A 26394-nucleotide genomic window follows, 5' to 3' on the forward strand; every position below is an offset into this window, starting at 1 on the left:
ACCGCATTCGATATTCGTTACCACCCCCAACTGTCCACAGATGGTGCAGGCTCTAAGCGAGCACGACGATGTCCGCCCACAGATTCAACGGCTATAGGCCGCCTTATCATTGACATGGAGTGAGTATCATCCGAGAGCATGCAAGTGTGGGGATTACTCTGCCAAGCCACCTGTTCCTACGTCAGTTTATTGAAAAATAGCATTGTGGGTCAGTGATTGCATATCCCTACGGGCTATGCTAGAGAGAACGCTTACCTTAGACAGCAGGATAGATGCGTGAGCCAGATATGGAGGCTTCAATGCTTGCTGCAAAACTTGATGGCAGTCACGATTTCATATTGTCAATCATATTCCGTTTCCGCCTGCAATTAGTGTGGGTGAATCCTTTCAAACGGACTCCCATGACCCGAATAGCAAAGCGTTAACAAAGGTTTCGATAATGGGGCGATGATCACATCTCCGAATCTGGGCGCTATACTTGACCGCTGGCTTGTTGAAGCGGACCCCTTGTTTACTCCCACCGTGATCGGCAGCCATTCGGTCTACCGGTCAGTTTATGTGCCTCTTTAACATCAATGCCTCACTCCTTATGGTAGTACGGAAACTCGACATCAAATTTGGGCGCTTGCATCTGAAAGCACAAGAACAATGTTGGGCTAATAAGGCCTACAAGGTTGCTCTAGGTGAAGTTTATCGACCAAGCATCATAAACCCTCGACGCACGCACAAAGAGCTCCGTCAACGACGAAACTATACTGTCGCATTGTTCTCTGAGATGGCTGGTGGCTCACAATGCGTTTTAATTGGTGGTTCGGAGGATCGCTGGTGCTTATGGGTTAGCCCGACTGGGTAAGAGGCTGATGACACCATCCACCCCGAGAGTTCCCACTGATAAGCCCACGATCATTCGTGAACTTGCCCGTTCCCCTCACCTCGCAGTGATTCGATTTCTTCAATAGCTCAACTACATGGGACATCTTGATAAAGCCACAGCCATTGCCTCCAACCGTACTGTGAGGCGACCGACATGTATTCTGATGAGGATGGCTCTGCCTCAAGGCAAAGCCAGGCAGCCTACAACATCCGGATACGACTGCTTGTATCAGCGACCTCTGTCCTATCGTGGTTGGGGCTGGCAGCAGCAGTTGCAAACGGTGAATATTCTCCAGGAAATCTACAGTTCTCACTGTCGTCGAATCAGCTGAGCCCACTCGGATGGAGCAAGTATTTGTGGGCAAGTATATCTATAGAACATGCATAAACTTTTGATGAAATATTGTGAAGCCTAACAGCAAGATAGCTTCTTCTTCCACTGCATAGTCTGTCTATTCACTGGACCGAAAGTCCCCCAAGCGTCTATAGCGCTGGGCTCAGAGGGTCGCTTTTAGCTATCCTCACCCTCTCTTTACTTTGCTTCCCAAGAGCGCCAACTGATGACAGACCCTTCTTTGCTCTGTCACAGGTGCCTTTGCAGGTCTACGCAGCGGTTAGCTTGGCAATCGTCCAACTTCTATATCCTCGTCGACCAGATCTTTTCACACCGGATGGCAAGCCCGTGGACCTAGAAAACAGCTCTTCGGCGTTCCATAAGTATTCTATGCACTGGTGTGCGAATGCTCTAAGCCTCGCTGGCAATCATGTTGGCCTTGACCAACTTCCTGCTTTGGATTATCGTTCCAGGTCGAAGAGCCAGCCACTTCTTCTTATTATGCCTTCTCGGACCTCTCTGTGGAATCGAATTGCAACCGACCGGTTCGCCGGATTCGTCAAACAATGGACTCTGATGTTTGTACGATCATTTGTTACCTTTGGGTCGCCTTATTGTGTCATGCAGTTGCTGAAAAGCCTCGAAGATAATCGCGGTTCAACATACGACGCTTGGATGTGGCTGATTGGAATTGGCATATCTTCCTTGTGCCAAACGTTAATTCACTATCACCTCCTCTGGATACAGTGGTCAGAGATGGCTATCCCTGTTAGAGCACAGCTAATTATGGCGATGTTCGTCAAAGCCCTAAGGGTGAAAGACTCGAAAGATCCAAAAACCTCAAAAGCGGCTTCAGAAAAGCCCGAGGCCATCAATCTCATCTCATCAGACACTGCAAACTTCTGTAAATTCACTGCTGTTAACCACTATATCCCCGCACTGCTCTCCAAATTTCTTTTTGCTGCGTTGTTTCTCTTGAGGTTACTTGGATGGCAGAGCACCCTAGCTGCAATGGTGGTCACTGCAATAAGCGTACCGGTACATACATTTGTCATTAAGAAGGAACGCGTGGCGCAGAAGAACCTTGCAGCAGCAAGAGACAAAAAGACCAAAGCGATCAACGAAGCTATGCATGCACTCCGACAAATCAAGTTCTCCGCCTTGGAAGCTCAATGGGAAGAACGCCTAGAGACTTTTCGACAAGAAGAGATAAAGCAATTACGCAGGAGTTTCTTTGCCAGAAACGTAAGATCTGTATGGAGCGTTGCCTCTCCATTCATTGTCGCAGCGTCTTCAATTTGCACCTACGCATACACCAAGAGGTCAATATCTCCATCTGTTATCTTTCCGATGATTGAGCTCCTGCCTTACCTCCAAGGAACATTAGGATTCCTTCCTGTTGTATTCCACGATTACTTCGGTGCCAGGGCAAATGGGCGCCGCATGGAGGACTATTTGAGACGGCCGGAGCAGCAAAGGGTCCTTGAGCCCAGTCCATCAGGTCATGTTTCATTCCAGAATGCGTCCGTTTCCTGGCCGTCGGATGAGCTAGACGGAGAGATCAAGCAGGAGAAGGAAACTGTCTTGCAGCATCGATTTTCCCTCTACAATATTAATCTCGAGTTCCCTGTTGGAGAGCTTAGCATTATTCACGGTAAAACAGGATCAGGGAAGAGCTTGTTGCTCGCTTCCATACTCGGAGAGATTGATTTATCAGGTGGCCGTATCAAGGCACCATCGATGGCTGATGAGCAACCGGTCGCATTTGTATCCCAAACGCCGTGGCTCCAGAATGCTACAATCAAAGAGAACATCTTATTCGGAAGCCCTATGGACACCGAAAGATACGAGAAAGTTCTGAGAGCCTGTGCACTTTATCCTGACCTTGCTGCCTTGGCCAAGGGCGATGAGACCCAAATCGGTCTACGAGGCGTCAAGCTCAGTGGAGGCCAACGCGCGAGACTTTCATTCGCAAGGGCAATTTACTCTAGTGCGAAAACTCTAATTCTCGACGATATATTTTCAGCTCTCGATTCTCATGTCTCCAGGGAAATTTTCAATGCACTCACCGGCGAATTGAGCCAAGGCCGGACGCGGATTCTTGCAACACATCGGGTGTCCTTGTGTCTATCAAAGTCCAAGTACATTGTCCATATACAGGACAATACTATAAGGTATGCAGGCAATACCGACTCAATTGAAGAAAATTGGGATGTTGTCGAACCTGAGGCGCCCACCGAAGCCGGCCCACCAGTGCAAGAAAGACCGAAAGAAACTTCCCGCACGAAGACCACAACCAAGGCCCTTGACGCGCGGACAGACCTGAAGGTGTATAAGAGCTACTTCACAGTCGCAGGCGGCCTTGGATTTACTACATTATATGTTTTGGGCCTCGTCATCAAGCAGCTTTTAAGTTCGTTGACAACATGGACCTTGGGGCGTATAAATTCGGTACGCCAAAAGACCGTCATTCAACCAGAGAATGCCTCGCCACATATTGCCCATGTGGAAGGCGGATTGCAGCAGTATCTATACCTGTATCTGCTCATTTCTTTGCTAGCTGTATTCTTGCAATTTCTTTTCAATTTGCATACATATGCAGGGTCATTACGCGCGTCTAAGTCTCTATCTCGCGAGGTTACGTCTAGAGTCCTTCGAATGCCTCTCCTGTGGCTTGATAACACACCCATTGGGGAGATACTGAGACGGTTCACCGTGGACGCAAAGCATGTTGATGATCAGGTTCTCGGTACCATGTCTGATTTTGCCGACAATTTCGTTCAGATGACGGTTATAGCATGCATCGGGTAAGATCTAGCTTAGCAATGAGTCAAGGTAGCCTGCTGATAAATCCCAGGCTATATACATCCATGTACACGAGCTTCTTGACTGTTGCTCTCTTATACTGGTGTGCAGTAGTCAGCAAGCGCTACATCAAAGCTCGAACGACAGTCAAGCGAGCTGATGCAGAGCCAACCGCCGATATTCTCGAACATTTCACATCATCTGCAGCAGGAGTCATGACGATCCGGGCCTTCGGTGCAACAGATCAGCTAGCTGAACAAATGCATCAACGGCTCGATAATTTGTCCACCGCCCGGAGACATTTCTTTATTTTCAATCGCTGGCTGGGCCTCCAGATGTCTCTTGTAGGTGTCCTCTTCAGCACCGGCACGGGCATTATTCTAATGTCGTCGCGCTCTGTGATTGACGCCTCTTTGATTGGATTCTCCCTGAGCTTCTCCATGGGCTTTTCGCAGGCCGTGTTCCAGGCCATCAACAATTTTGGAATGCTGGAAACCTTCATGAACGCAGCGGGAAATGTTATAGCATACTCTGAGATGGAGACCGAACGTCAAGGCGGTCAAGAAGTCCCAGACAGCTGGCCATCAAAGGGAACGGTTGAGGTCAAGTCCCTTAGCGTTTCCTATTCAACTGATCTCCCCCTTGTCCTCAAGAAAGTATCATTCAGTGTTGAGGGCACCACAAGAGTCGGCATTGTAGGCCGCACTGGAGCCGGAAAATCATCACTAACACTGGCCCTTCTGCGCCTAATTGAACCCCAAGCCGGCTCAATCATCGTCGATGGCATCGACATCGCAACCATCAAGCTTCAGATCCTCAGGTCCAGAATTGCATTCATCCCACAAGACCCTGTCTTATTCTCCGGAACTGTGCGATCCAACCTTGACTACTTCCACCAAATCCCAGAAGCCACACTCAAAGACTCCCTAAAACGCGTCAAATTGCTTGCAGAAAGCCCGGAGGACGAAAGCACCGGCCTATTTACCCTTGACACACCTATTAGCGCCGGAGGGGCAAACATGTCCCAGGGCCAGCGGCAGCTTCTCTGCCTTGCACGGATCCTAATCAAGGACCCGAAGATCATCATTCTCGACGAGGCGACGTCAGCCGTGGATCACAAGACGGATTTATGGATTCAGGAGACAATTCGAAACCAGTTTAGTGGGACATTGATTGTTGTTGCGCATCGACTGAGGACAATATCCTCATTTGATAAGATACTAGTCATGAGTGAGGGGGAGATTGTGGAGATGGGGACGCCAGCGGCGCTACTGAAGAATGAGGGGCTGTTCTATGATCTTGTTCAGAGCAGTGAGGACAGGATGTTTCTGATGGATACAATTGGATGAGGGACGTGCGTCTAATATGGGTGTCGGAGATGATACAGGGTCGATTGGGATCCGACTAGGTTATGGGTTGTTAGAAATTCTACACACTAGAACTTAGTGTTGTAGGAGCAAGCTTCACGACTACTGGTCTGCAAATGTTCACCCTAAGGGTAACAGTGACTACCCTGGATGATCAATAATCGATCAGCATCTGCAGGCCCTAAGCCTTCCGTGTTATCAAATGATATGTCTGCTTGAGAAGGGAGCCAGTAAATGCCCCGTCCTCGAGGCCGGTGATTTTGACACGCTGCGCAAGTCTCGGAGACTTCTGAATCCCCGAGACCGGACAACTTCGGGAAGGCTTGGCTCCGAGCTGATAGGAAAACAACGGGCATGATTGGCAGTGGAGGACAGAGGATATCAACGGGGACATCCTTATCGTAGACCCCGCCCGATAGGCGTCTTGGCGCGGAAGTGGGTTAGGTAACAGATACTCCCGGGAGTGTCGCGCCAAGCCTGCCAAGCCATGTGGGTGCCCCGCGGGGTTTGTTGACTCCAGTTGACCCCTCGATCAATCTCGGTCATTCCCGGCCCAACTTACCATGTTTCCCTCTTCGAGGGGGCCGCCTTCCATGGTTCCATGCCAGAAGAGGCGTATCTAGATAGATCCTAGCAACCGAGAGGCTTCGGTGGTGGCCTGCCAAGGCTGCCGCCTCAAATGCGCTTGGCGGACCCGACCAATGGCAGGCTTGTTACAGCGTCATGGCCGCATCAGATCGCGATGCCCGGTCAGTCCTCGACCATCTGATGTTACCTTGATCCCGGTGACCCCGGCGACTGGCGTACAGTACGGCGGCTCAAGTTGGTCTTGGTGGTACTGTACGGATACCGAGTCGGTTTGCTTTCCTTTCTTTTACTACTTCTTCTTCTACTTCTGCCTCTCTTCTGCTCCTTCTTCCTCTCACTCACTTTCACCACTATCCTCAAGAAACAGACCTCTATCCACCATAACCTTCTCTTGCCTCCCTCTGTCTCTATCTCTTCTCCCTCTCTCTCTCTCTCTCTCACCCCCCCCCCAATTGTTGTAGTGGCCGTGCCTCAGAATAAGAGATGGGCCACAAAGGAGATGGCTCCCCCGACACGCCTGTCGAGAAACAATACGCCACGGACTTATTCACGGCCGAGGAGAATGTTGAGCCTATACCGGGTGACAATGAGCTTCATCGTGCCCTCAAAGCCCGGCACATTACCATGATCGGTATGACTTCTGGTGTTCACTGACACTCCCACAAACGACAAGCTAACCAATGCCTAGCCATTGGGGGTGCCATTGGTACGGGCCTCATCATCGGAACAGGATCCGCTCTCGCAAAGTAAGTTGAGCAGCTAGTCCACAAGTTTGTATCACGCTGATTGATTTTCCAGGGCTGGTGTAGGTATCCTGACAACCTTCCTAGAGACCCCGATCTAACACGCACAGCCTGCCTCCATCCTTATATCCTACTCCGTCGTTGGTTTTATCGTCTATCTCGTCATGTGCGGTCTTGGGGAGATGGCTGCCTGGTTGCCTCTGTCCTCTGGTTTTACAGGCTATGCCGTGCGGTTCTGTGACCCGGCGCTCGGCTTTGCCCTTGGTTGGACGTACGGGCCTCCCTCAGCCCCATGCCACCAAGTTTCCCCGCTAATGTCAAGTCACACAGATACTGGTTCAAATACATCATTGTCACGCCCAATCAACTCACTGCTGGCGCTCTCGTCATCTCATACTGGATCCATCCAGACCGAGTGAACGCGGGTGTCTGGATCACTGTATTCCTCGTCCTCATCGTAAGCATCAACTATTTCGGTGTGCGCTTCTTTGGCGAGTTCGAATTCTGGCTGTCCTCGTTCAAGGTCATTGTCATCCTGGGGATCATTCTACTGTCGTTTATCCTAATGCTTGGTGGTGGTCCCGATCACGACCGCAAAGGCTTCCGCTACTGGAAAGATCCTGGCGCATTTAATACCTACATCGACGATGGCGCTGCCGGCCGCTTCTACGCCTTCTGGGCGACTATGGTCTCCGCCACCTTCGCCTATCTAGGCACTGAACTCGTCGGTGTCACCGTTGGCGAGGCCGAGAACCCCCGCAAGACCATCCCCCGCGCCATAAAACTCACCTTCTTTCGCATTGTCGTCTTCTACGTTGTCTCCGTCCTCCTGGTCGGTACCCTTGTGCCATACAACTCCAAAGAGCTCATTTTTGCCACCAATCAGTCCAGCTCCGCCGCTGCCTCTCCTTTTGTCGTTGCTGTTAAGCTTGCGGGAATCCCTGTCCTACCTCACATCCTCAACGCCTGCATCCTCCTTTTCGTCTTCTCGGCCGCTAACTCCGACCTATATATCGCTACCCGAACGATTTACGGCCTCTCCAAAGAAGGAAAAGCACCTTCCTTCCTCTCAAAGACCGACAGCCGCGGTGTCCCCGTCTATGCGCTGATCCTGTGTTCGTCCATCGCCTGCATCGCCTATATGAACGTATCCAGCGACTCCAAAACGGTCTTCCGCTACTTTGTGGACCTAGTCACGATCTTCGGCCTCCTAACCTGGATTTCGCTTCTAGTGACACATATATACTTTGTCCGTGCAAGACAAGCCCAGAATGTCCCACTCTCCGATCTCGCTTACCGTGCTCCGCTGGGATCCCCGGGCTCCTATGTCGCCCTCGCCTTCTGCATTCTCATCTGTCTAACAAAAAGCTATGACTGCTTCACGCACAACAAGAAATGGGGGAACTTTGACTATAAGACCTTCATTACCGCGTACCTGGGCATTCCACTGTATTTGATCCTGATTTTTGGATATAAGCTCGCGACCAAATGCAAGGGCGTGAATCCGTATGAGGCAGATCTGTGGACAGGCAAGGACGTCGTGGATCGAGAGGAAGAGGCGTATGCTCGACGCAGAGCCATGATGGAAGAGAAGCATGAGAGGGCAGGATGGTTCTATCGGAAGTTTGTATCGTGGCTGTTTTAAACCCCTTTGATTGGTTTGCGAAGCGCGCTAGCGCTATGGGAAACTTTACGTTAGGTCCTGCTTTGAGAAGTACTATAATTCAACCGGAAAATATATATATAAGAAATTCTGCCTTCTTTATTACCTCATAGAGGTTCTTTGAACTTACTCTTTGCAAGCTAGATGCTTTTCAAAAAGTGTTATATGGTGCTTACTACGTCACTTCGCAACGCCTTGTACCTCCTGCAGGCCAGGACCTAGTATTAATTCGTTCGCCTGTGGATGGGTAGTCTGCCATTTCTTTGGGACTGGGATTACCTACGTTCTACGTTAGTGGAGTAGGACGGTCAGGTCAAGTCAAGTCAAGCCAAGCCATATTTAATGAACCCAATGGAGCCCGCTAAGTGCGTTACTCGCGATATAGGTGCTTCCCGTTTGAAGCAAGAATATGAAGCCAGAACACACTGTATTCCGGGATCCTAAGGGAGGCGCTGGGCTAGGCTATATCCATACTAGTCAGTAGAGGTAAACGGATTACTATACCACATTGCTCTAGCCTGATCCCGTGCAGTACAGAGGAATGCATTCTCCAGATTTATTCAAGTACAGTGGTACAATGGAATTGGGTTATTATTTATAGAATGTCCCTATGCCACGTACTAGGTAGGCACTTATCTAAACAGTGAGAAAGTCAAAGAACAGTGGAAAAAAGAACCTAACCAGTCCCGTAAACCCGTCATTAGTCATTACTGGTCATCATCAAGGTCCGGTATCAAGGAGAGAAATGGTGTTAGAGTGGGAGAGAGAGTAATTCGTGAGGATGAATAGGTAGGTAACTGTTTGATCATCGTCGGAATTCAAACAAGTGTTCGGCGGTCCGGTACTCCGATTCCACCTCTTCATCCCATTCGTCGTCGTCGAGGTCAGAAAGTGGGTCGTTGGCCTTTTGTGTATCTACTAAGGAGTGTGTACTGAAGCTTGCATGATTGTTGCTGTTGATGAGGATATCGGGATCGGTCTCCGTTTCCAGGTCGTAGAGTTCTGCTTTCAAGTCCGACTCAAACGAGCTTTCCCCCACTAGAAAGGAGCCTACTTTGAGAACAACATTGTAGATCTCCTTGCCGGTGGGGATGATGTACTCGGATGGAAGGAGAAATCCGTAGCTTCCGCGATCGCGAAGCTTAATCTGGTACGAATAGGTCGCATGCAGTTGGTGGTAAAACCAATCCAGGGCACTGCCTCCAGAACTGCCGCCAATGGGGAATAATCTCCCCGGGTTGCCATCCGCTGCTCCGGAGGTGACGGTGCCTTCACAGGCAGAAGATACATCGTAGATCTCGTGGGTCGCGTACCGAATGACCTTGGCTAAGCCAAGACCGAGTTCTTCCAGGCTCTCGAGGGTTGGCGGAACCGAGGAGCAGGAGTAGGAGAATGGGTAGAGGATCTGCTGAGAGTAGGAGTGAAGGTCGAGGAAGCTCACAATATTCGCATTGTTGTTTTGTGTCTCGTTGAGCGCCCAGCGTGCTAGTTGCTGGGCTTCCATGCCCTCGAAGGGTTCGTCTCCCGCATAATTCTCCGAGCACGGGTTCGAGCGGGTCCGATCGCCGTCCCACTCGAAATCCCAGGCGCGGTCGAGGTCAATCCCGGGACAGAAGCGCAGGCTAGTCTGCTGTCGGTTCTTGCGCCATAGCCGGTCGGTGTCCCAGGTATAGACGTAGCCGTCTGGGTTGAGGGTAGGGATCATGATCCAGTCGAAGTCCTGCAGAAGGCGGGTGACGGCCTTTGATTTACCGTACTTAGTAATGAGATTGTACATTACGTAGTTCACGGTGGACGTGCTGATCCATTCGCGCGCGTGGCTGCCCCCGGCTACGATGATCGTTTTACGAGGGCCCGACGTTGCAGTGGAGCTGCCTGCGCCCAGTCGAAGTGCGGGGATCTCGCGACCTTCGTAGGACACTCCTACGCTGATCATGCGCACGTGGGACTGAAACATTGAAGCCAGCAATCGCATCCAGGGAATTATGACGGTAAGAGGTTGATACTCGTGGAAGAAGAGGTCACCGAAATGCGCCGCGGACCGACCCGAGTGGGCGAAACCGGATTGTCCTTCGAGCCCTATCGGCTTTCGCGTTGGGTAGGAAGTGTAGATCATCTCCGCCAGGTTGTCCATGAGGGGGGTATACGCGGTTTGGAGGGAATCTGGTAACAAGCCTAGTAGCGAAGGAATCTGTTGCAAGTATCGAGGTGGATCAGTCATGACTCGAGCATGTGCGATCGGGATTCGGGAGGATGAGGGAGGGACTACGTACGACTTCCTCGGCCAGGCGGATATCCACAAATGCTGGGGTAGATGCCCACACATCCAGGAAGAGAATATCAGCTGCCTGGGCCAATGCCTCCGCCTCATCTTCGTTGCGCAGGTTGAAACGAAGTACGACATCACTGCCGTAGCGCGCCAGGACCCGGGATGGAGGGGCGCGACCGCGCGGGGACTCATTGAGTGGGAATTGACGAGCCGAGGGCTTGTCAATACCCCAGATGGACTCGATGATCCAGTCCCGGAGCCGGATCCAAGGCCGTTTGGGGTCAGATGGTCGCGAGGAGAGAAGGTGGACGGGCTCGACGGGCGGTTGTGGAGTGATAATGGAGCCGGCGGGGACGGCGGAGACCAGAGCGGCCGATGCGACCAAAAGCACGAGCAGTGATAAGAGATGACGCATCATGTAGGACTTATCGAGTCATCTCCTTTAAGGTGTGGAGAAGGAAAGAAGGGAGATTGACACGAGATGGATGAAGAGGGGTAGCAGTGCGCGAGAGTTGAGAATGGAGAGAGGAAGAGAAAAGAAAGAGGAAGAGAGGAAGAGAGAGAGAGAGAGAGAAAGAGTCGTTGACTCGTGAGGTGGAGGCGAGGCGGTTCTTTGTGCCTCAGGCATCAACAGATCAGGCATGGCGGCCTGGGGCATTTCGAGCAGGGCGTCGTGGAACCCTCGAATGCTCTGGACCCTACCGATCATCGGAAATTGTCCCACTATTCAGCTAGCTTGCATTGTGTCTAGGCTTCCCTCCAGTTGGCCTTGTGTAGCAGCTACGATCGAAAGAGACGGGCTCCGACATTTGAAACTTATAGCGCACGGGTGAGTCATGACACCGGAAGAGTGACTGACCGATTAATAAAACTCATCAATGACCAGCACTCGGGGTCTATAAGGCAGACCATGACAGAGAGTGAGGAATTGTGTCCATCACAACCACGAGCTTGAGACGATTCGGCGGGACTAAGTTGGAGGGCGAATGCAGCGATGATCGAGTCGGGCTGATCGAATGGATGCCCGCATTGGATGGCCCGGGAGCTAAACCGGACCCGGCTAGTCCAACGCCGCGGGCAGCCAGTGGGCCTAACCGCTTCGGCACAAGTGTCCTGTCACGCTCCGTTGGGGCCCGCCGTCCAGCTCTTACCGGTCTAGGCAAGGTCGGCCTTGCCGAATACACACTCTCCCAGCATTCTCCCCCAGCATCCTCTCAGCACTTCTAATGGACAGAGTTAGAAGCAAAAAAGTAGGTGTGCCTCTGGAAGAAAGTCCCCTGTCATATGTACAGAGACTTGTGCTGATATTTGTACTTGAGTACGAGAAATTCCCACGGCCCGAGCAGAAGATTCGATATTTCGCCTATACATTCAACGGCGACTATAATGACTGCCTAAACAGAGAAAAGGCCGTATCAACAGAGATGACTATCCTACAGGGATTTTTATATAGGTGAATTCTTCGTGCTCGTCTAGGCTTCGAAGCAAAGCACCTTTGACAAACTCGCTCCTCACTTCTTTCATCATCAAGGGTTTCTTGTCAACGTCTCCCACGAATATCTCAGGATTTGGCCCTTGTAATTCAACTGGAGCCCTGCAACACTGGTTCTAGGGAATTCTGCAATGGCTCACACCTCAACATGCTTTGTAAAGATGCCGGCTGCACGCTGAATCGGCCCCCCACAGAGCCCGATACCCGCCAGCCACGTCAGAAGTCGAACAAGACGCCGGTTCACCTAAGTAGTGCACATAGTAGATTTTATAGAAACTTGGGTTCCACTCTCTTTCCCCCAGTGTCGTAAGCACGCCCGTGTAGATAGCTATTATTGCAGTTTAGTCTCTCATCTTGAAAAAGCAAATCAGCGAAAGCTTGAATACGATTAGAAATCGGGAACATAGCGGGGATATGCCTTCTCAGACTTCTGTCGACATTAAGGGCAGATCCTTGTCTGATATCTAGATCCTTGTGTCTTATCTAGCCCCAGGGATCGACTACTTTGCTTGATGCTACGATCTAGAGGTATCCAATGAATATTTGCGCAACTCCATCTATAACATCGCAGTCTTTCCTTTGAGATACTCGAGATATTAACCACCTGGTTCCTTTGTTACTCTATCAGAAATGATGTATGAGTTTTGCTGGTTTTCCGTCTACAACTCCCCTAGAGATATTCTCCGGGCTATGGTAGAGCAAAGAGCAAATGAATGGCCGTGGCAACATAGCTAAACTGTGGTGCATGCACCGCAATCCATGGAAATCGCTCGAGAAAGATACACAAACGAACATTCTTACCAGCTGCAGAGGAAGTGAAGTTGGCGGGGGGCGGTCAGGTCTCCGGCCATATGCGGTTCGGTTCCTAACCGGAACCTTGGTTCGGAGGGGCCAGAACTTACCATGTACAATATCTGCAGGTAGTCTCCCAGTCCAATTGGAAGGGATCGGTATGTGCATGGGCAGGGAGGTAGACTTGGCCGGTCGGCATCAGACGGTAACTACCTACCTACTACGACGATGCAAATCAAGTTTGTCTGGACGACTGGGCGTTGGCGGATCTGGCGGGCTGAGAGATGCAGCGCGATGACGCCAGCGCTGGTCATGGCCTTGGGGCCTGACGTGGCCAGACCCCGGGCGGTCACGTGGGGGCCCGGCTGGGGAAGCGAGCCCAGCTGCTGCAGTTCCTTCCCAGTGCCAGGCAGCTGTATAGAGGATTACCTACTACCTACTTACTCTGTACTGATGCACATTAATACTCTCCTTTCTCCTTTCCATGGTGGTTCTGCTGCCCGGTTCACTAAAGGGCAAGGGTCCTGCGATCAGCGGCGTCAGGAACACGGAAGGGGAGCTTTTGCGGCCAGGATTTAATTTTCCCCATAGTACTGTTCCTGCTAGTCGGGTCTATCTAGTATCTAGGGGCTGTTTCGTAGTTAAAGATAGAAACAGCCCACTGGGGAAACCTCCCGATCGCAGACATATTTAGATATGAGAGGATAGTAGTGCGAGGGTCTATTTCCATCCATCATGATTGATTGTCCTACTACTATATATGTTATGTGTGATGGGTGTGAATTTGAGTACTACTATCACTAAGTACTAAAGCCAATGACATAACATAACATAACATAACATAACATAACATGACATGACATGACATGACATGACATGACATGGATAATTGTAATTGTATTGACATGCCAATCGAAACATTTCATGCAAAAAAAAAGGAAAAAAAAAAAAAACAGAGAGGCTGACGGGCTGGCCAAAATGGCACGTAAATGGCACGTGTGGTTGGTTCCAGGAAGAGTTCGGCCCGTTCTGCCTGGTGAACTAACTGGAAAGGAAGGGCCCTCTCCACTCTTATTTCTGGAATCTCTCCGTCGTCAGCAAACCACAGACAGCATCATCGCTGTCTCGTCTTGTCTCGGCTTTCTGCTCGGCCTGTCTCTCCTCCCGTTATTCTTAGCCCGCCGCCTCCTCTTCCTCCTCATCCTTCTCCCCCCGTCCCTGGTTGTCTCGGTCTCTCCCTTTCTTTCCCTTTTAAACTACTACTCACTGCATCGCCCACCCTCACCCATCGTCTCTCCCTGCCCCTCCTTGGCTCTCCGGACCGCGTCTCAGTTTCTGGTTTACTTACTTGGTCCCCTCACTTTCCCTGTCATTCTCTCCACGTCTCCAATTTCTCAACGCGCCTCCCCTCCCCTTCCTCCCACCCTATAACCTCTTCATCAGTCTTTGCACCTGGCGATGTAACGGCCCCCAATTGGCGATCTCTACAATTCTTTCGCACCACCAAATTTTCGCGTCGGGAATTGACTACCTCCACCTCCTTTCCCCCCCCCTTTTTACGACCGCGCTCCTCCGCCCAGCGATCTTGCCCCCACCTCCTTGCGCTGCCAACTTGCCCTGCCTTTCCCCTTCGGCTGGTTCGCGATGCAAATTGGCCTGTTCAACGGTGACCTCTTTGCTCAAAATCCCTAGACGTTGCTGTCGCCAAAGCCGTGATCGCAAATCCGACTGAAGCCTTGATATACCTCTCGCAGTGGGACGATCGCCAACTATAATCGCGCAGCATCGGATGGGTTGCTCAAGCACGCTGCGCTGCAGGATTACATAAAGACTATTCCTGGAAACGTCGTCACCATGCATTGGAAAGCACTGCGCCTCGGCACCTCCGATAACGAAGCCAAAAGACGGAGCTATCTGTTTGATCCACCGCAGTCCCGTCATAGCGAACAGCTGCCTCGTCCAACGCTCTCCACGACCGCCCTTGCCCCCAGACACTCCGAGTCCGCTCCACGCTCCCCGTCCCTGGCCGGTCCAGATGATGCCGAACATAATGACTTTAGGGCTGATGATAATGGTCTTACGCAAAGTCGCAGTCGCGGAGACGACTCCACTACCAAGCACAGAAACGCTGGATCCTCGCTGTTGCCAGGGAGTGGCCCAAATTGGCGCATAAACCGTTTCAGCTTCATGAGGCTTCGTCATGCGTCGGACCCGCAATTGTCGAAATCTTACGCTAAGGGGGAGCAGGAGATCCCTCCTGTGCCGTCCCTACCGCGTAAGTACACTCGCTTCCCCAGAATCTCCCGTTTCGCATTTTGTGTTTTCTCGGTGATTGACCATGCCTCTACGCTTTCTAGCTCCTACCATCATAACTACCGCGCCGACAAATCATGAGCTCGAGGAACCGGTTAAGCGAAAGAACAAATTCAAGCTCTTCCCAGAAACGAAAAACGCGACGGTTGAAGAGCTCCCCTTACAGCAGTCCGGCTTGAATGGGAAATCCCGACACGCCGCTCAGGGTTCGACTGGGTCACAGACTGTTTATCCCAGCCGACCGGCATCCCGAGTCAGTGGGGAGGAACCCGGTCGCTTGTCGACTACATCAATACGGAGCAGTGGCCGCGAACAACCTAATGATTCCCATCGCTCCTCTGTGACGGATGCGCGGTTTTCGGAGTCCTCGCGTTCTGACCAGGATCGCGGGGACCATGGAGCTTCCCGTGGAATCGCTTCGGGCGAGGGTTCAGTCTCTAGCACAAAAAGATTCCGTATGCCTCGCTTGAAGAGAAACAAGGGCCCTCTTTTCCCATTGCCCCCCAAGCCGACTGGGTCGCAGTCACTCAATGGGCGTATGCCCAAGTCGGTGCCTGGCCCTTCGGTTCCGACGTCGGACATTTCAGATGACCAAGACCGCGACCACGTCTCTCCGCTGCCATCGCCATCGCGTTCCTCCACCGGTGTTTCCTCTCCCCGACCCCCTCTTCTCAGAAAAGACTCAGCGAATTCCGCCCATTCGAGTCATTCGACCCCTTCCATTCGTCATCGCAACCCTCCTAACACGCGGGCTCGATCATCTACACTGGATTCTTTAGCCAATTTGCGGGATGGTGAGCAACAACCGTCGCCTCATCTCACCTCGTCAGGGCGAACTTCCACTTCAACTAGTGGGCGTAAGAGCTTTGGCGATATCTTCAATATCCCGCAGCGACTTCGGCAGAACTCCGAACCCCCGTTCCCCAGGAGTGGGTCACCTGCTGCCAGAGGCGCGGAGACTCCAGTTTCCAAGTCGCCGTCCTATCCAGAACGACAGGAAAGTGATACTCCGGCCACGTACCTCGAGCGGCTTGAGGCGAGTGTTCCCAAGGGCGTGATTGCCAGCGTGCTCTCGCAGTCAAACGATGAATTCTATAAGACTGCCTTACGCAAGTATATGAGAGGCTTCTCCTTCTTTGGCGACCCTATCGATATGGCCATTAGAAAACTGTTAATGGAGGTGGAACTACCAAAGGAAACACAGCAGATTGACCGTTTTATTCAGAGCTTTGCAGATAGATACCACGAATGCAACCCTGGTATCTTTGCGAGTACAGGTACGCCCCTGTGGCTCCCGACTTTTGGTGAACACACTAACTCTCCATAGATCAGGCATACTTCATTGCGTTCTCGATTCTGATCCTCCACACCGATGTCTTCAACAAGAACAATAAGCGAAAGATGCAGAGGCCGGATTACGTCAAAAACACTCGCGGGGAAGGCATTTATGAAGATATTCTAGAGTGTTTCTACGAGAACATCTCTTACACCCCCTTCATTCACATTGAAGACAACAACCCCAACGGGCGTCAGCTCGCAAAGCCTCGACGCGCTCTATTCAAAACGGCCAGTTCAGATCACCTAGGCCGTACCACTAAAGAACCGGTGGATCCTTACACGCTGATAATGGATGGAAAACTTGACTCGCTCCGACCAAGCCTCAAAGATGTAATGAACTTGGACGACCCGTATCGTTGTGATGGAACGGAGGGACCGCCTGACATTGCAAGCCTCCATCGTGCCTTCTCTAAAGCGGCCATTTTACAAATCGTTTCCCTGCGTTCGCGGCCTGATGCCTTCATGCCGTCCAGCATGGAAAACCCGATCGATTCCAATCCAGGCCTGGTGGACATCAAAATAGCCAAGGTTGGATTGCTCTGGCGCAAAGACCCAAAGAAGAAGAAGGCTCGGTCACCATGGCAAGAGTGGGGAGCCCTACTCACGTTCTCGAAGCTCTATTTCTTCAGGGATGTTAACTGGGTGAAATCGCTCATCCACCAGCATGAGTCACATCTCAAGGAAGGCCGCCGTCGAGCTGTCATATTTAAGCCACCACTGACAGACTTCAAGCCGGACGGCATCGTGCCGACCGATGATGCCGTGGCTCTGATCGACTCCAGTTATAAGAAGCACAAGCATGCGTTTGTCTTTGTCCGCCACAACGCCTTGGAAGAGGTCTTTCTGGCTAATAGTGAATCGGACATGAACGACTGGCTGGCAAAGCTGAATTATGCCGCAGCCTTTCGAACCACTGGCGTCCGAAGCAAGGGCATGATGGCTACGGACTATGAGGCGCAGCGGAATCGGATGAGCCGCAGGGGCTCTAGTGTATCCTTAACGGACAGGGAACCTCCTTCGCCGAATCCCGAGGCGGACATGGGTGAAGACCTTATTGTCGCGCGGGATCATTTGATGCGCCAAAAGATTCGAGAGGCTAACGAAAAGCTTTTTGTCAGCCAACGGCAGCTTGATGATTTACTGAGGAACGCTAGACATCTGCAGGTCCTGACCCCCGTGCACTCTAGGGCACGAGAAAATGTAATCATGGCTGCAGGGCGCATGGCTGCCAAGCTCAAATGGGTGAGGCAGGATATCTGGCGTACCAGATGTTACCGGGAGGTGCTTGTTCGCGACCTGGGTGAGAAAGAAGGAGAAGCGCAGCTTCTAGCTGAACAAAAGCGCTTGAAGCTGCAGATTCCTACGAATGCCGAGATGCCCGAACAGGAACCCCCCGATGAAACGGCGGTCGAGAAAGTAGCATCTCCAGTCAAAGAGACTGTGCCCCCTTCGCCGCACCCTGACTCCATTACGCCGCCATCTGTCACCCAACCACCAGCACCGCAACCCGCTGCAGAAGACATGCGGAGACCGAGCGTCCCAGCGTCTTTCACATCGGTGGAGGTTGCGTCTCGCGCTGGTAGGCGGCTCTCGGTGGACGATCTCAAGGCACGTACGAAATCTAGCTCTCCTGAGCCACTGAATCGGTTGACTCGCGAAGCCTCGGTGCTCAGTGCTGCGAGTAAGATAGACGTCGCCAGTTTGGCCTCCCGTGCCTCTAAGATCACTGCCCCTGGAAGCTTCGATGATGGCGAGGAGCGGATCCTTCGCGAGGCTGGCTTGCTGGAAGTGAATACCTCGCCCCAAACTAAGAGACAATCTCTTGTCATCAAGGACGCTGATGTTGATCAAAAGCCGAACGACTCACAAGAGATGTCTCAGCTGGACCGATCCAGTCGGATTCGCCGTAGTCTCCACCGGACTCTTCGAGATGCGCCCGGTGCGCACCATGGCCATTACCCTCGCAGCAAGAAGTCACGCGAGTCAACCTCTGGCATGGCCGCGCTCGACGATGGTCCAGCAGCTCTTGAAGGTGAAGGATTATCTCGGAAATCTGCCAGCTTCACTGTCCACGGCAAAAAGGCCTCGATTGTCACTTTCGGCAGCGAATGGCAGAACATGCCGCCGGAGGAACGTCTCAAGCTTCGGAAACCGACCCCATCGGAAGAACCCAAAGCGTCCGATACAGTCGTCGCTAGCAGTGCTAATTCCACTACCTCGGAGTCTTTGCATCCTGGTCATCCGCAGTCCTTGCGCAGTATGAGCCCCGGAACCAGGGAGAGCGTCAACTACATTGAAGAATCTGAAGAGATGGAGGAACTTCCCCCACGATTCTACAGTGACGACGCCCTCGATTCGAGCTCCAAAGTCACTGAGAACTCCTTCGTCACAGCGAACCAGGACCCATCACCCGTGCTGGTGACTGACGATAGCAATGCCGTCGACGAGACCACGCCTAAGAAACTCTCTGCCAGCCCGCCCGAACAGGCTGTGAATGCATAGAAAAGGAAAACAAAAAGAACCGAAAAGAAAACCAACTTTATCATCTCACCCTCGTCAACAAGACCTTTCTGTTCTCTCCCTCTTATCTTACGACTGACTTCTTTACCTTATACCCCTCATCATCTTTCATTTCATTCCATTTCATTGCATCCTGTCTTTCTCTACCCACTCGTATTACTATTACCTTTTATATGTTTTAAAGTTGTTACGTTACGTGTCTTCTCCCAGTCAAATCGGATAGAATCTGCGCGCGGACCCCTACTAGATCGGGTCCGCGCTGTCATGACCTTGATACCATTTCCAGTTTCTCTTCTCTTCTCTCTCCTCGTTGGATCTTCCGGGTGGGTCTTTCTCTGGGTGTGCATTGTGTTCAAATAGGGGCTGGGCGGTAAATCTCATCCTCTATTCCTTCGTTTCTGTTTCTGTTGGGTCGCGATACCAGTGCATGAGATCTCTCTGGCGATTATGTTCGGCGTGATATGGTATGGAAATCAAGTGGAATTATGGGGTTGGTATTTATCTACGAGCTGGTTACAAGAAATCCTAGCTGAAGCATATATAAACAAGCATACGATCATCCGATCCCTACATTAATCCCTGCACCCGAACCCCCAAAAGCAGATAGGCAGGTATCCCCATCCCTAACACCTTTTCCCGGCCCAACCCACCTCCATAACCTAGCACTTTCTGGGGCGATTCTGTATTCACTCCCCATGCACCCCAATTCAGTTAATTATCACGTGAGGTTAATTCTCCCGGTACCTTTCCCTGCATCTGTGTAAAATCACCGCCGTGTCTTGAGGCTCCATGCACACCCAGCATGGGAATTACATAGACAAAGATGACGGAATGTACTTGCCTTTGCACGGGCGGCCGGGTGAATGTCTCTCTCATTCTCTTTCTTTTTGCAGTCATGTCAGTGTGTATTCTCTTTCTTTACCCTTTTTGCTTATAAACTTGCTCGGTGTCCACCCTGATTCTTTTATTCTTCCTTTTTTCTCTTTTTCTCTGCTTCGTTCGTTCGCTTTGAACCTGGGGCGTGCGGAACCTGTGCTGTATACGTTCGTTCGATACCGACGCGAATGATCTGCTCTGATCTGGTGTGTTTGTTTGCTTTTGTTCGCTCGTTCGTTGAAGGTGGTTCTTTTTCATGACCTCTTTTGTTTGTTGATTGTTGCTGAGAACGTGGTTTTTAGGTTGGTGGCTTGGGGCTTGCTTCCTAATTTGCTTTTTCTTTTGTTTCTCCTTGGGACCTCGTATTGTGGTGCTTGGCCCGGCGAGGTTCCGGGGAAGGTACCGATTCCGGACCGGTTGACATCATGTTCAAGGGCAAGTTGCTTGTGTGTGCTGTCTTGGGGTACGGCATGAGTATTTGGCTTCTTTGTGTGGTGTCCTATTCCTATCTGTTTAGTAGGACGTGCCTGGGATTGGTAATAGGTAAGTTCTTTTTTTCTATCATTTTTTTGTCTGCTATGTGTATGCAGTTTGGATTTCATGTCGGGTTACGTGCTGATCAGAATGTCGGTTCTTGTAGGTCTCGGAAGATTCCTAGGGATTGATGGGATCAATAGCGCCCTCGAGGTTCTGTTTCAGGTATGCGATAGCGTGCCAGTCACTTGGTTTCTCGGGATCTATCGGTCGGTTGAAGCGCATGTCCATGATGCCTTTGCCTTGAAGGGCTGGGAATACCAACCGTCATTGGGAAAGCGAACAGGTGAGTTTGCTGTTCATTAAGCAATCGGCTGTTTTTTCTGGGTGGATATCAACACCAACGCCATGGAGTGAAAGAGAACATCACTGATTATCCTTAGCTTCGAGGTTGTTTTTTCGGCCTCCAATCCTCACTCTACCATGTCCTTTGCCGACATTACCTGCGTCATGCGCCACGGTTGACAGCGAGGGCAAAAGGCTCGAGGAAGATGCTGCAGATAATCACGATCCTGGACTAACCAGCGATGGAGCCAGAACAACTGAACTGACAGGGAGTGAGACGCCTGATGATGAATTCAGGTCAGAAGCCAACTCCTGTGATGGCGATAGTTTTGCGACGGACACCGACATCTTGAGGCCTGGGGAACAGGCTGGACCAGAAGAGGCGGACGGTAGCCTAAAAGGCGAAGATCTTCTTTATACCGAGGTTGAAAGCCAGGCTGATACTGAAGATGGCGGTGTTCTCCTCCCCGTGAGACTGCTGGCCTTTGCGGAAGACAAGGACGACAATAGTGAGCATTATGATTGCAATGATTATTCGGGAAGAATCCATGAAACCGGAGAACTTGACAGCAGTCCAACACCGTGTAGTCTGGGAGAGAACAAATGTCCCGTGCAGAACAATATCCGAGACGAGACCCCAATAGGGAATAAAGAAGGCCCGGTGTCAGCCAATTGCAGCAGTGAATTGGATCTTCCTGGGAGAGAGAACCCTCCAACTTTCAGAATCCCTAGCCCACGAACGACCAGATTCGCCTCCGTAACTACCGAAACAAACACGATGGATTCCGAAGCGACCAAGAACGCGTTGAAGTTGGAGCGTCTAGCGGGTGGCTGGTGGGACGAGATCCTCGCGATGGTGACCGCCGCCTCCGATGAGGTAGAAGCCTTCGAAAAGGCAGCAATGGCAGCTACCCAGGGAATGCAGGCAATCTTGGAGGAGGCGACCAGGGTCACCCAAGATCTCGAACAAGTCAAAGCAGCCTGGATCCATGCAAGCCAGAACGCTCCGGATGTAGATTCAGTCACGGCGGCTTTGTGGAACGAGACCCTCGCAGCATTTGAAGCTGGCTCTGGAGAAGCTAAAGCGGCGCTCAAAGAAACCGCCAGTGCAGGCAACAATGCCGTCGACGTCCATCATCAGTCCAACGACACGGTCAAGCCTAGGCCGAAGAAGAGACGGCCCAAGACGTCGCCGAAGCCACGGACAGAGCCTGAAGAACGCAATCCCGACTGCATTGACCCCGAGAAGGATTTCTATGATGTCTGCTGGGACATGATCAAGGAGATGGGCCTCACCGGTGTATACGTGAAAGAGAAGATGCTGGTAAGTTTACGACCCCGACAGTGACCTGAGGCAAGCGTGTACTTACGTGCTCATCGCTCCAGCGAGAACATTTGCATATAAAGCATCCCAGGAATCGCCAGGAAAAGAAAAAGAGTGATGAAGGGGAGAAAGAGTCTCAATACAATGTCTGCTGCGAGTGCCACAAGCCCATCAAATGAGGTTCAAGAACAGTCCGGGCATTCCCCACGTTTATGGCTCCACTTGGATCTAATGACTTATGATTATGACTGACGATTGATTTCCTTTGTTATATTTGAGGGCATCATGGATTTCAACAACGTTTAATCTCTCTGTGACTGCACTGCATGCGGCAAGGCCAGGCCATTGGGGAGAGAATGAGATGAAGATGAAGCCGACATCGACGGCCCGCATGACATAATCCGCCGGCCAGCCTCCGTCCTCCGTCTCCATCTCTTTTCTTTTCCTCTCCGGCTTCAACTTATTTCTTTTTTTCCACCAGGGCTCTTTTTGCTTCCTTTGTCCCCATTTGGCATATCCACTCTTTAATATAATTAATCTGCCACCTACATTGGCGTCACCACCATCTTCTCTCTTCTCTCCTCCTCTCCTCCCTCCCCGTTCCGTACTCCGCACTCGATCTCCGCCTTCCGACACCCCCCCCCCCCCCCAACTCCGCAATATCTTCCTCACAGAAGCTCCTCCATCCATGAACACCACCACCCTCATCAATTAACCCCCCTCATAGCAAATCTCCACCATGGCTCATTCCAAACGCAACACCTCTCTTCCCCACTTCACCTCCTACGAGCGCGACCTCCTCCGATCCAACTGGGGCACCAAACGCGGCGTCATCGGCCGCGACTCCTTCCTCCCCTTCGGCTCCTGTCGCCTCTGTCTGCACCCGGCGCGCGCCCCCGTCGTCGCCTGCGCAACCAACGGCGACCTCTTCTGTCGCGAATGCGCCATCAGCGACCTTCTCGCCCAGCGCCAAGAAATCAAAAGACTCGAGAAAGAGCGCGATGAGGCCAAGAAGCGTCTTGCGGAGGAAGAAGAGCGGGCATTAGAAGAAGCGCGAACGCGGGAACTCCATGACTTTGAGCTCGTCAGCATGGGGCTAGAAGCAGCGAAGAAAAACGGCACACAGAATGATGAGACGTCCAGGAAACGGAAGGCAGAGACGACGGAGGCGTTGGCTGCGTTCAAGGCGAGAGAGGTAGAGGTTGATGGGAAGAGGAAGAAGGTGTTTGAGTTGGATGAGAAGGAGATGGCCAAGGTGGCGCGCGAGGAACAGGAACGCTTGAAGGATGAGTTGAAGAGGGAAAAGGTACTATATTCTTTTCTTTTTCTTTTAGGTGCAATGGGATAGAGGGCTTCTCTTGCTGACGGTGTTGCGGTACTAAAGGGCTCGAACAAATCTGCCCTTCCGTCCTTTTGGGTTCCCTCGCTCACACCTACCACCGATCCCAATGAAATCGCCGCCAACAAGACAGTCAAATTGACACCCGTCTGTCCTGCATCCACCGACTCTAACCGTCATAGCTACTCGCTCAAGTCCCTGGTCGAGGTATATTTCACAGAGGAGAAAGGCTCGGATGGTTCTATGGCCCGGGTCTGTCCCAGTTGCAAGAAGAATTTGACGAACGGGCTCAAGGCAATGCGTATGTGCCCACTGTCCACCCAATCCCAGTTTCTGAAGATGATTCTAACCTAATGACCCAACCCAGTAACGAAACCCTGCGGCCATGTTATCTGCCAACCATGCGTCAACAAATTTATGACTCCCCACGACGCGCCGGACCCCCACGCAACTAAAGAAGAACAAGAACAGACCGCCGCCCTGCATGGTCGGATTCTATGCTACGTCTGCGAGACGGATGTCACGCCGTCCAGCGACAGCAAGGACTCGGCGTCAGGAAAGAAGAAAAAGAAAGACAAGGAGGGCATTCGGCCTGGATTGGTAGCGGTCAGTTCGGAGGGGACGGGGTTCGCGGGCCGCGGAGGAAATGTTGCGACTAAGAAGGGGGTGGCGTTTCAATGTTGATAGAGTTTCTTTGGTAAGGTTCTGGCGTGGAGTTAGTATGTGTGATGGGGCGTGATGTGTTGGATGTGTATATTATCTATTGCATTAGGTTCATATAGTTGGTTGGCTGTCGGGACAGCACTAAGACAAGATTCTTAGATGATCGGTGGCCTAAGTCCTTCCGTTCTCCCATATGAAGATAGATAGGAATTCTGTGTTAAGCTATACAGTGCTGTAGTCGAAATAATATTTAATGCTGACGAGGGAATAATGATAAGTCTAGAGTACAATATAATAATAGGTTTTTACCCGTCCCGGCGGAACACCCTCACTGCTCCCCATTTCTCACTCTACACTATACAAGCCTAAGACCGCTTGTTGGCATTGTTGAACTCGCGCACAACAACATCGCACTTGACCTCCTGGCACAGACGCTTACGACGGCCAGCATCCAGCTTATTCGCGAACTCCAATCCACTAGCCCTCTCGACCGCCTCCAACGGCACCTCAAACTCCGCCAACCGCTTATCATTCGCGATACGAGCATTGGGCAGCACGAACGCGCCCAGCGCGACCTTGCCAGCCGTGGACGGGCTCTCCTCCGCATAGATAACCTTGTAGAAGTGGGTCGGGACCGCGACGTTAGGCGGGTTACCGATGACCTCGTACGAGACGCGCCACTTGCCGTCCTGTTCACGGTGAGGCAGGTAAAGAGGACCGGTGACCACGCGAACAGAGGGATACTTCTTGGCCAAGTCGCGGCAGAATTCCTCAAAGTGCGCCCAGTAGTCGCGGTTGAAGCCCTCTCCAACCTGGGGACACATGTTGGTCAAGGCGAAAGTGGCGTTCATGGCGTCTTGAGACCATTTTGCGTCGGCGGCAGGGACCTGGTGGCCGCGGTCGTAGCCAGACCGGAAGTAGTCCGATAGCTTGGCCCGGAAGAGGGGAGGGATGGTGGTGTCTTCGTAGAAGGTGCTGCTCTTGCGGTCGGCGTTCTTCTGGGCGAGCGATTGAGGGGTGATGTGTTCGGCGACCCAGGAGGGGTTCCGCATGCGACGGTCGTAGCCACCGGCCAGAGGCGCGGAAAGGAGTGTATCGGCGACGGGGCCGGGGAAGCCATATTGGTAGATGCCTGCTGGGTCGACGGGGGCGAGGTTGGTGGGTTTGGGAGCGAGGGAGGGAGCAGCGGGCTGGGAGGCGGGGACCTTGGCTGCAGAGGTGGAGGGAGTGGGAGGAGTTGGGAGCTGTTGCTGCTGCTGTTGTGGCTGAGGTCGGGGGGACGAGTAGAAGAGAGCCGTCAGGCCGGCGCCGGTGGCCGCACTGGCGGCGGCAATGGCTGCGACGGTGGCCTTGGACATGGTGGGCGGAGAGGAAGAGAAGGGAGGGTGCGAGGAGGTGGAGAGAGGAATGGGGAGGGGGTTGGGGAGTCGTCGAGGATGAGGACGGAGGAGATGTGAGACGAAAGAAAGGGCGGAGAAGAACTCGAGGATGCCGAAGAGGGTAAAATTGAAGCTCAAGCGGAAAGCCAATCAGCGGGCGGCAATCAGATGATCGGAAGTATACCGCGATCAAAACGGAAATCCCCAAACATCCCTCGTTTTCCCCTCACTTCCAATTTTCTTCCTTTGACAACACAGACAATAGCCAGATTCCACCACGTCTATGATAACCATGAGAGAGGACAGCTGGCACCCTCCGGACGAGGCGTCCGTGGCTACTTTATATGCCGGTCCCAAGTTGGGCTGGTCGGATGACCGTCGCGGGCAGATGACTGTCTAGATGACTGTCTAGATATCTAATGCATGCAGCCATGCTCGACAAAAGACAGGGGAATCCCTCCAATCACAAATGAGAGTGCCTTTTTCTATACCCTCTCAGCGTGATAGCCCTAGAAAATGGAATTATCCGACAAGAAAAGTCCACAATAAAAGTCCATCGCGCCTACATATATCGCTTTGATCATCTATCTTTATGCAGTTAGTACTTTGTCTACATTATACTCCGCCATCATTTCCAGAATGGCGTCACAGCAAACTGAAAGAGCTACGCAGGCAACCGAGTTATTTAGGTCTGGGTTTGGATTGAGCCCTCATGATTATGATGGAATGGCGTTCTCAGCAAAGACTATCTCCGCATTACCACCCAATATCGCCAGGAAATGACCTTGCAGCACTTATTCGACATTTGTGACGACGCTCTTGGTCTTGCTCATTTGCGTTCGACTGCCGGCGGAAATTTGGACCTGGTGCTTAGCATTCGACTGCTGGCTGATATCC

The 26394-nt window shown here is 51.9% G+C and overlaps 10 protein-coding genes across 10 annotated transcripts; 7 read left to right on the forward strand and 3 right to left on the reverse strand.

Moving 5' to 3' along the window:
• The first annotated feature begins 927 nt into the window (after positions 1-927).
• BO94DRAFT_512270 (P-loop containing nucleoside triphosphate hydrolase protein) lies at positions 928-5579 on the forward strand. Its single transcript, XM_025609804.1, has 3 exons — positions 928-1234; positions 1301-4014; positions 4065-5579. The coding sequence occupies exons 1-3, from the start codon at positions 1028-1030 to the stop codon at positions 5359-5361; spliced, it is 4218 nt and encodes a 1405-aa protein (XP_025469995.1). The 5' UTR covers positions 928-1027; the 3' UTR covers positions 5362-5579.
• Positions 5580-5908: 329 nt separating this feature from the next.
• On the forward strand, positions 5909-6601 carry BO94DRAFT_363830 (uncharacterized protein). Its single transcript, XM_025607184.1, has one exon. It carries the CDS (start codon positions 6081-6083, stop codon positions 6426-6428), a length of 348 nt encoding a protein of 115 aa, XP_025469996.1. The 5' UTR covers positions 5909-6080; the 3' UTR covers positions 6429-6601.
• On the forward strand, positions 6107-8478 carry BO94DRAFT_532960 (dicarboxylic amino acid permease agtA). The gene is made up of 5 exons (XM_025611235.1): positions 6107-6598; positions 6656-6713; positions 6766-6772; positions 6821-6981; positions 7041-8478. Exons 1-5 carry the CDS (start codon positions 6451-6453, stop codon positions 8353-8355), a joined length of 1689 nt encoding a protein of 562 aa, XP_025469997.1. The 5' UTR covers positions 6107-6450; the 3' UTR covers positions 8356-8478.
• Positions 8479-8941: 463 nt separating this feature from the next.
• Positions 8942-11183, reverse strand: BO94DRAFT_512274 (M14 family metallopeptidase). Its single transcript, XM_025609805.1, has 2 exons — positions 10647-11183; positions 8942-10564 (listed from the first exon to the last, which is right to left on the reverse strand). The coding sequence occupies exons 1-2, from the start codon at positions 11058-11060 to the stop codon at positions 9179-9181; spliced, it is 1800 nt and encodes a 599-aa protein (XP_025469998.1). The 5' UTR covers positions 11061-11183; the 3' UTR covers positions 8942-9178.
• A 2553-nt stretch (positions 11184-13736) lies between these two features.
• BO94DRAFT_363989 (uncharacterized protein) lies at positions 13737-14811 on the forward strand. The gene has a single exon (XM_025607186.1). The coding sequence runs from the start codon at positions 13803-13805 to the stop codon at positions 14355-14357; it is 555 nt and encodes a 184-aa protein (XP_025469999.1). The 5' UTR covers positions 13737-13802; the 3' UTR covers positions 14358-14811.
• Positions 14406-15291, reverse strand: BO94DRAFT_363950 (uncharacterized protein). Its single transcript, XM_025607185.1, has 2 exons — positions 15061-15291; positions 14406-14944 (listed from the first exon to the last, which is right to left on the reverse strand). The coding sequence occupies exons 1-2, from the start codon at positions 15113-15115 to the stop codon at positions 14454-14456; spliced, it is 546 nt and encodes a 181-aa protein (XP_025470000.1). The 5' UTR covers positions 15116-15291; the 3' UTR covers positions 14406-14453.
• BO94DRAFT_363990 (Arf family guanine nucleotide exchange factor SYT1) lies at positions 14812-19160 on the forward strand. Its single transcript, XM_025607187.1, has 2 exons — positions 14812-16516; positions 16567-19160. The coding sequence occupies exons 1-2, from the start codon at positions 15265-15267 to the stop codon at positions 19077-19079; spliced, it is 3765 nt and encodes a 1254-aa protein (XP_025470001.1). The 5' UTR covers positions 14812-15264; the 3' UTR covers positions 19080-19160.
• Positions 19161-20597: 1437 nt separating this feature from the next.
• On the forward strand, positions 20598-22295 carry BO94DRAFT_583473 (uncharacterized protein; the record flags this gene model as incomplete). The annotated part of the gene is made up of 3 exons (XM_025615562.1): positions 20598-20793; positions 20891-22116; positions 22179-22295. The coding sequence occupies 3 exons, from the start codon at positions 20598-20600 to the stop codon at positions 22293-22295; spliced, it is 1539 nt and encodes a 512-aa protein (XP_025470002.1).
• A 456-nt stretch (positions 22296-22751) lies between these two features.
• Positions 22752-24271, forward strand: BO94DRAFT_512281 (putative RING finger domain protein). Its single transcript, XM_025609806.1, has 3 exons — positions 22752-23422; positions 23501-23756; positions 23823-24271. Exons 1-3 carry the CDS (start codon positions 22856-22858, stop codon positions 24137-24139), a joined length of 1140 nt encoding a protein of 379 aa, XP_025470003.1. The 5' UTR covers positions 22752-22855; the 3' UTR covers positions 24140-24271.
• Positions 24272-24338: 67 nt separating this feature from the next.
• BO94DRAFT_532966 (DNA/RNA non-specific endonuclease) lies at positions 24339-25797 on the reverse strand. The gene has a single exon (XM_025611236.1). The coding sequence runs from the start codon at positions 25474-25476 to the stop codon at positions 24484-24486; it is 993 nt and encodes a 330-aa protein (XP_025470004.1). The 5' UTR covers positions 25477-25797; the 3' UTR covers positions 24339-24483.
• Between the last annotated feature and the right edge of the window lie 597 nt (positions 25798-26394).

Source organism: Aspergillus sclerotioniger, assembly GCF_003184525.1.
Source record: "Aspergillus sclerotioniger CBS 115572 chromosome Unknown BO94scaffold_7, whole genome shotgun sequence".
Classification (NCBI taxonomy): domain Eukaryota; kingdom Fungi; phylum Ascomycota; class Eurotiomycetes; order Eurotiales; family Aspergillaceae; genus Aspergillus; species Aspergillus sclerotioniger.

What these genes read in the sequence shown, in the direction of transcription:
- BO94DRAFT_363989 (XM_025607186.1), top strand. Translation starts at nt 13,803, where the DNA reads ATGACATGGATAATTGTAATTGTATTGACATGCCAATCGAAACATTTC.
- BO94DRAFT_532966 (XM_025611236.1), bottom strand. Translation starts at nt 25,476, where the DNA reads ATGTCCAAGGCCACCGTCGCAGCCATTGCCGCCGCCAGTGCGGCCACC.
- BO94DRAFT_363990 (XM_025607187.1), top strand. Translation starts at nt 15,265, where the DNA reads ATGCCTCTACGCTTTCTAGCTCCTACCATCATAACTACCGCGCCGACA. An exon ending in TGGTATCTTTGCGAGTACAG is followed by an intron (nt 16,517 to 16,566) that starts GTACGCCCCTGT and finishes AACTCTCCATAG; the next exon opens with ATCAGGCATACTTCATTGCG.
- BO94DRAFT_512270 (XM_025609804.1), top strand. Translation starts at nt 1,028, where the DNA reads ATGTATTCTGATGAGGATGGCTCTGCCTCAAGGCAAAGCCAGGCAGCC. An exon ending in GATGGAGCAAGTATTTGTGG is followed by an intron (nt 1,235 to 1,300) that starts GCAAGTATATCT and finishes ACAGCAAGATAG; the next exon opens with CTTCTTCTTCCACTGCATAG. An exon ending in ACGGTTATAGCATGCATCGG is followed by an intron (nt 4,015 to 4,064) that starts GTAAGATCTAGC and finishes GATAAATCCCAG; the next exon opens with GCTATATACATCCATGTACA.
- BO94DRAFT_363950 (XM_025607185.1), bottom strand. Translation starts at nt 15,115, where the DNA reads ATGAAGCTGAAACGGTTTATGCGCCAATTTGGGCCACTCCCTGGCAAC. An exon ending in ACTCCCTGGCAACAGCGAGG is followed by an intron (nt 14,945 to 15,060) that starts ATCCAGCGTTTC and finishes CCGGCCAGGGAC; the next exon opens with GGGGAGCGTGGAGCGGACTC.
- BO94DRAFT_512274 (XM_025609805.1), bottom strand. Translation starts at nt 11,060, where the DNA reads ATGATGCGTCATCTCTTATCACTGCTCGTGCTTTTGGTCGCATCGGCC. An exon ending in TCCGCCTGGCCGAGGAAGTC is followed by an intron (nt 10,565 to 10,646) that starts GTACGTAGTCCC and finishes TACTTGCAACAG; the next exon opens with ATTCCTTCGCTACTAGGCTT.
- BO94DRAFT_363830 (XM_025607184.1), top strand. Translation starts at nt 6,081, where the DNA reads ATGGCAGGCTTGTTACAGCGTCATGGCCGCATCAGATCGCGATGCCCG.
- BO94DRAFT_532960 (XM_025611235.1), top strand. Translation starts at nt 6,451, where the DNA reads ATGGGCCACAAAGGAGATGGCTCCCCCGACACGCCTGTCGAGAAACAA. An exon ending in CCGGCACATTACCATGATCG is followed by an intron (nt 6,599 to 6,655) that starts GTATGACTTCTG and finishes ACCAATGCCTAG; the next exon opens with CCATTGGGGGTGCCATTGGT. An exon ending in GGCTTTGCCCTTGGTTGGAC is followed by an intron (nt 6,982 to 7,040) that starts GTACGGGCCTCC and finishes CAAGTCACACAG; the next exon opens with ATACTGGTTCAAATACATCA.
- BO94DRAFT_512281 (XM_025609806.1), top strand. Translation starts at nt 22,856, where the DNA reads ATGGCTCATTCCAAACGCAACACCTCTCTTCCCCACTTCACCTCCTAC. An exon ending in ATGAGTTGAAGAGGGAAAAG is followed by an intron (nt 23,423 to 23,500) that starts GTACTATATTCT and finishes GCGGTACTAAAG; the next exon opens with GGCTCGAACAAATCTGCCCT. An exon ending in GAACGGGCTCAAGGCAATGC is followed by an intron (nt 23,757 to 23,822) that starts GTATGTGCCCAC and finishes GACCCAACCCAG; the next exon opens with TAACGAAACCCTGCGGCCAT.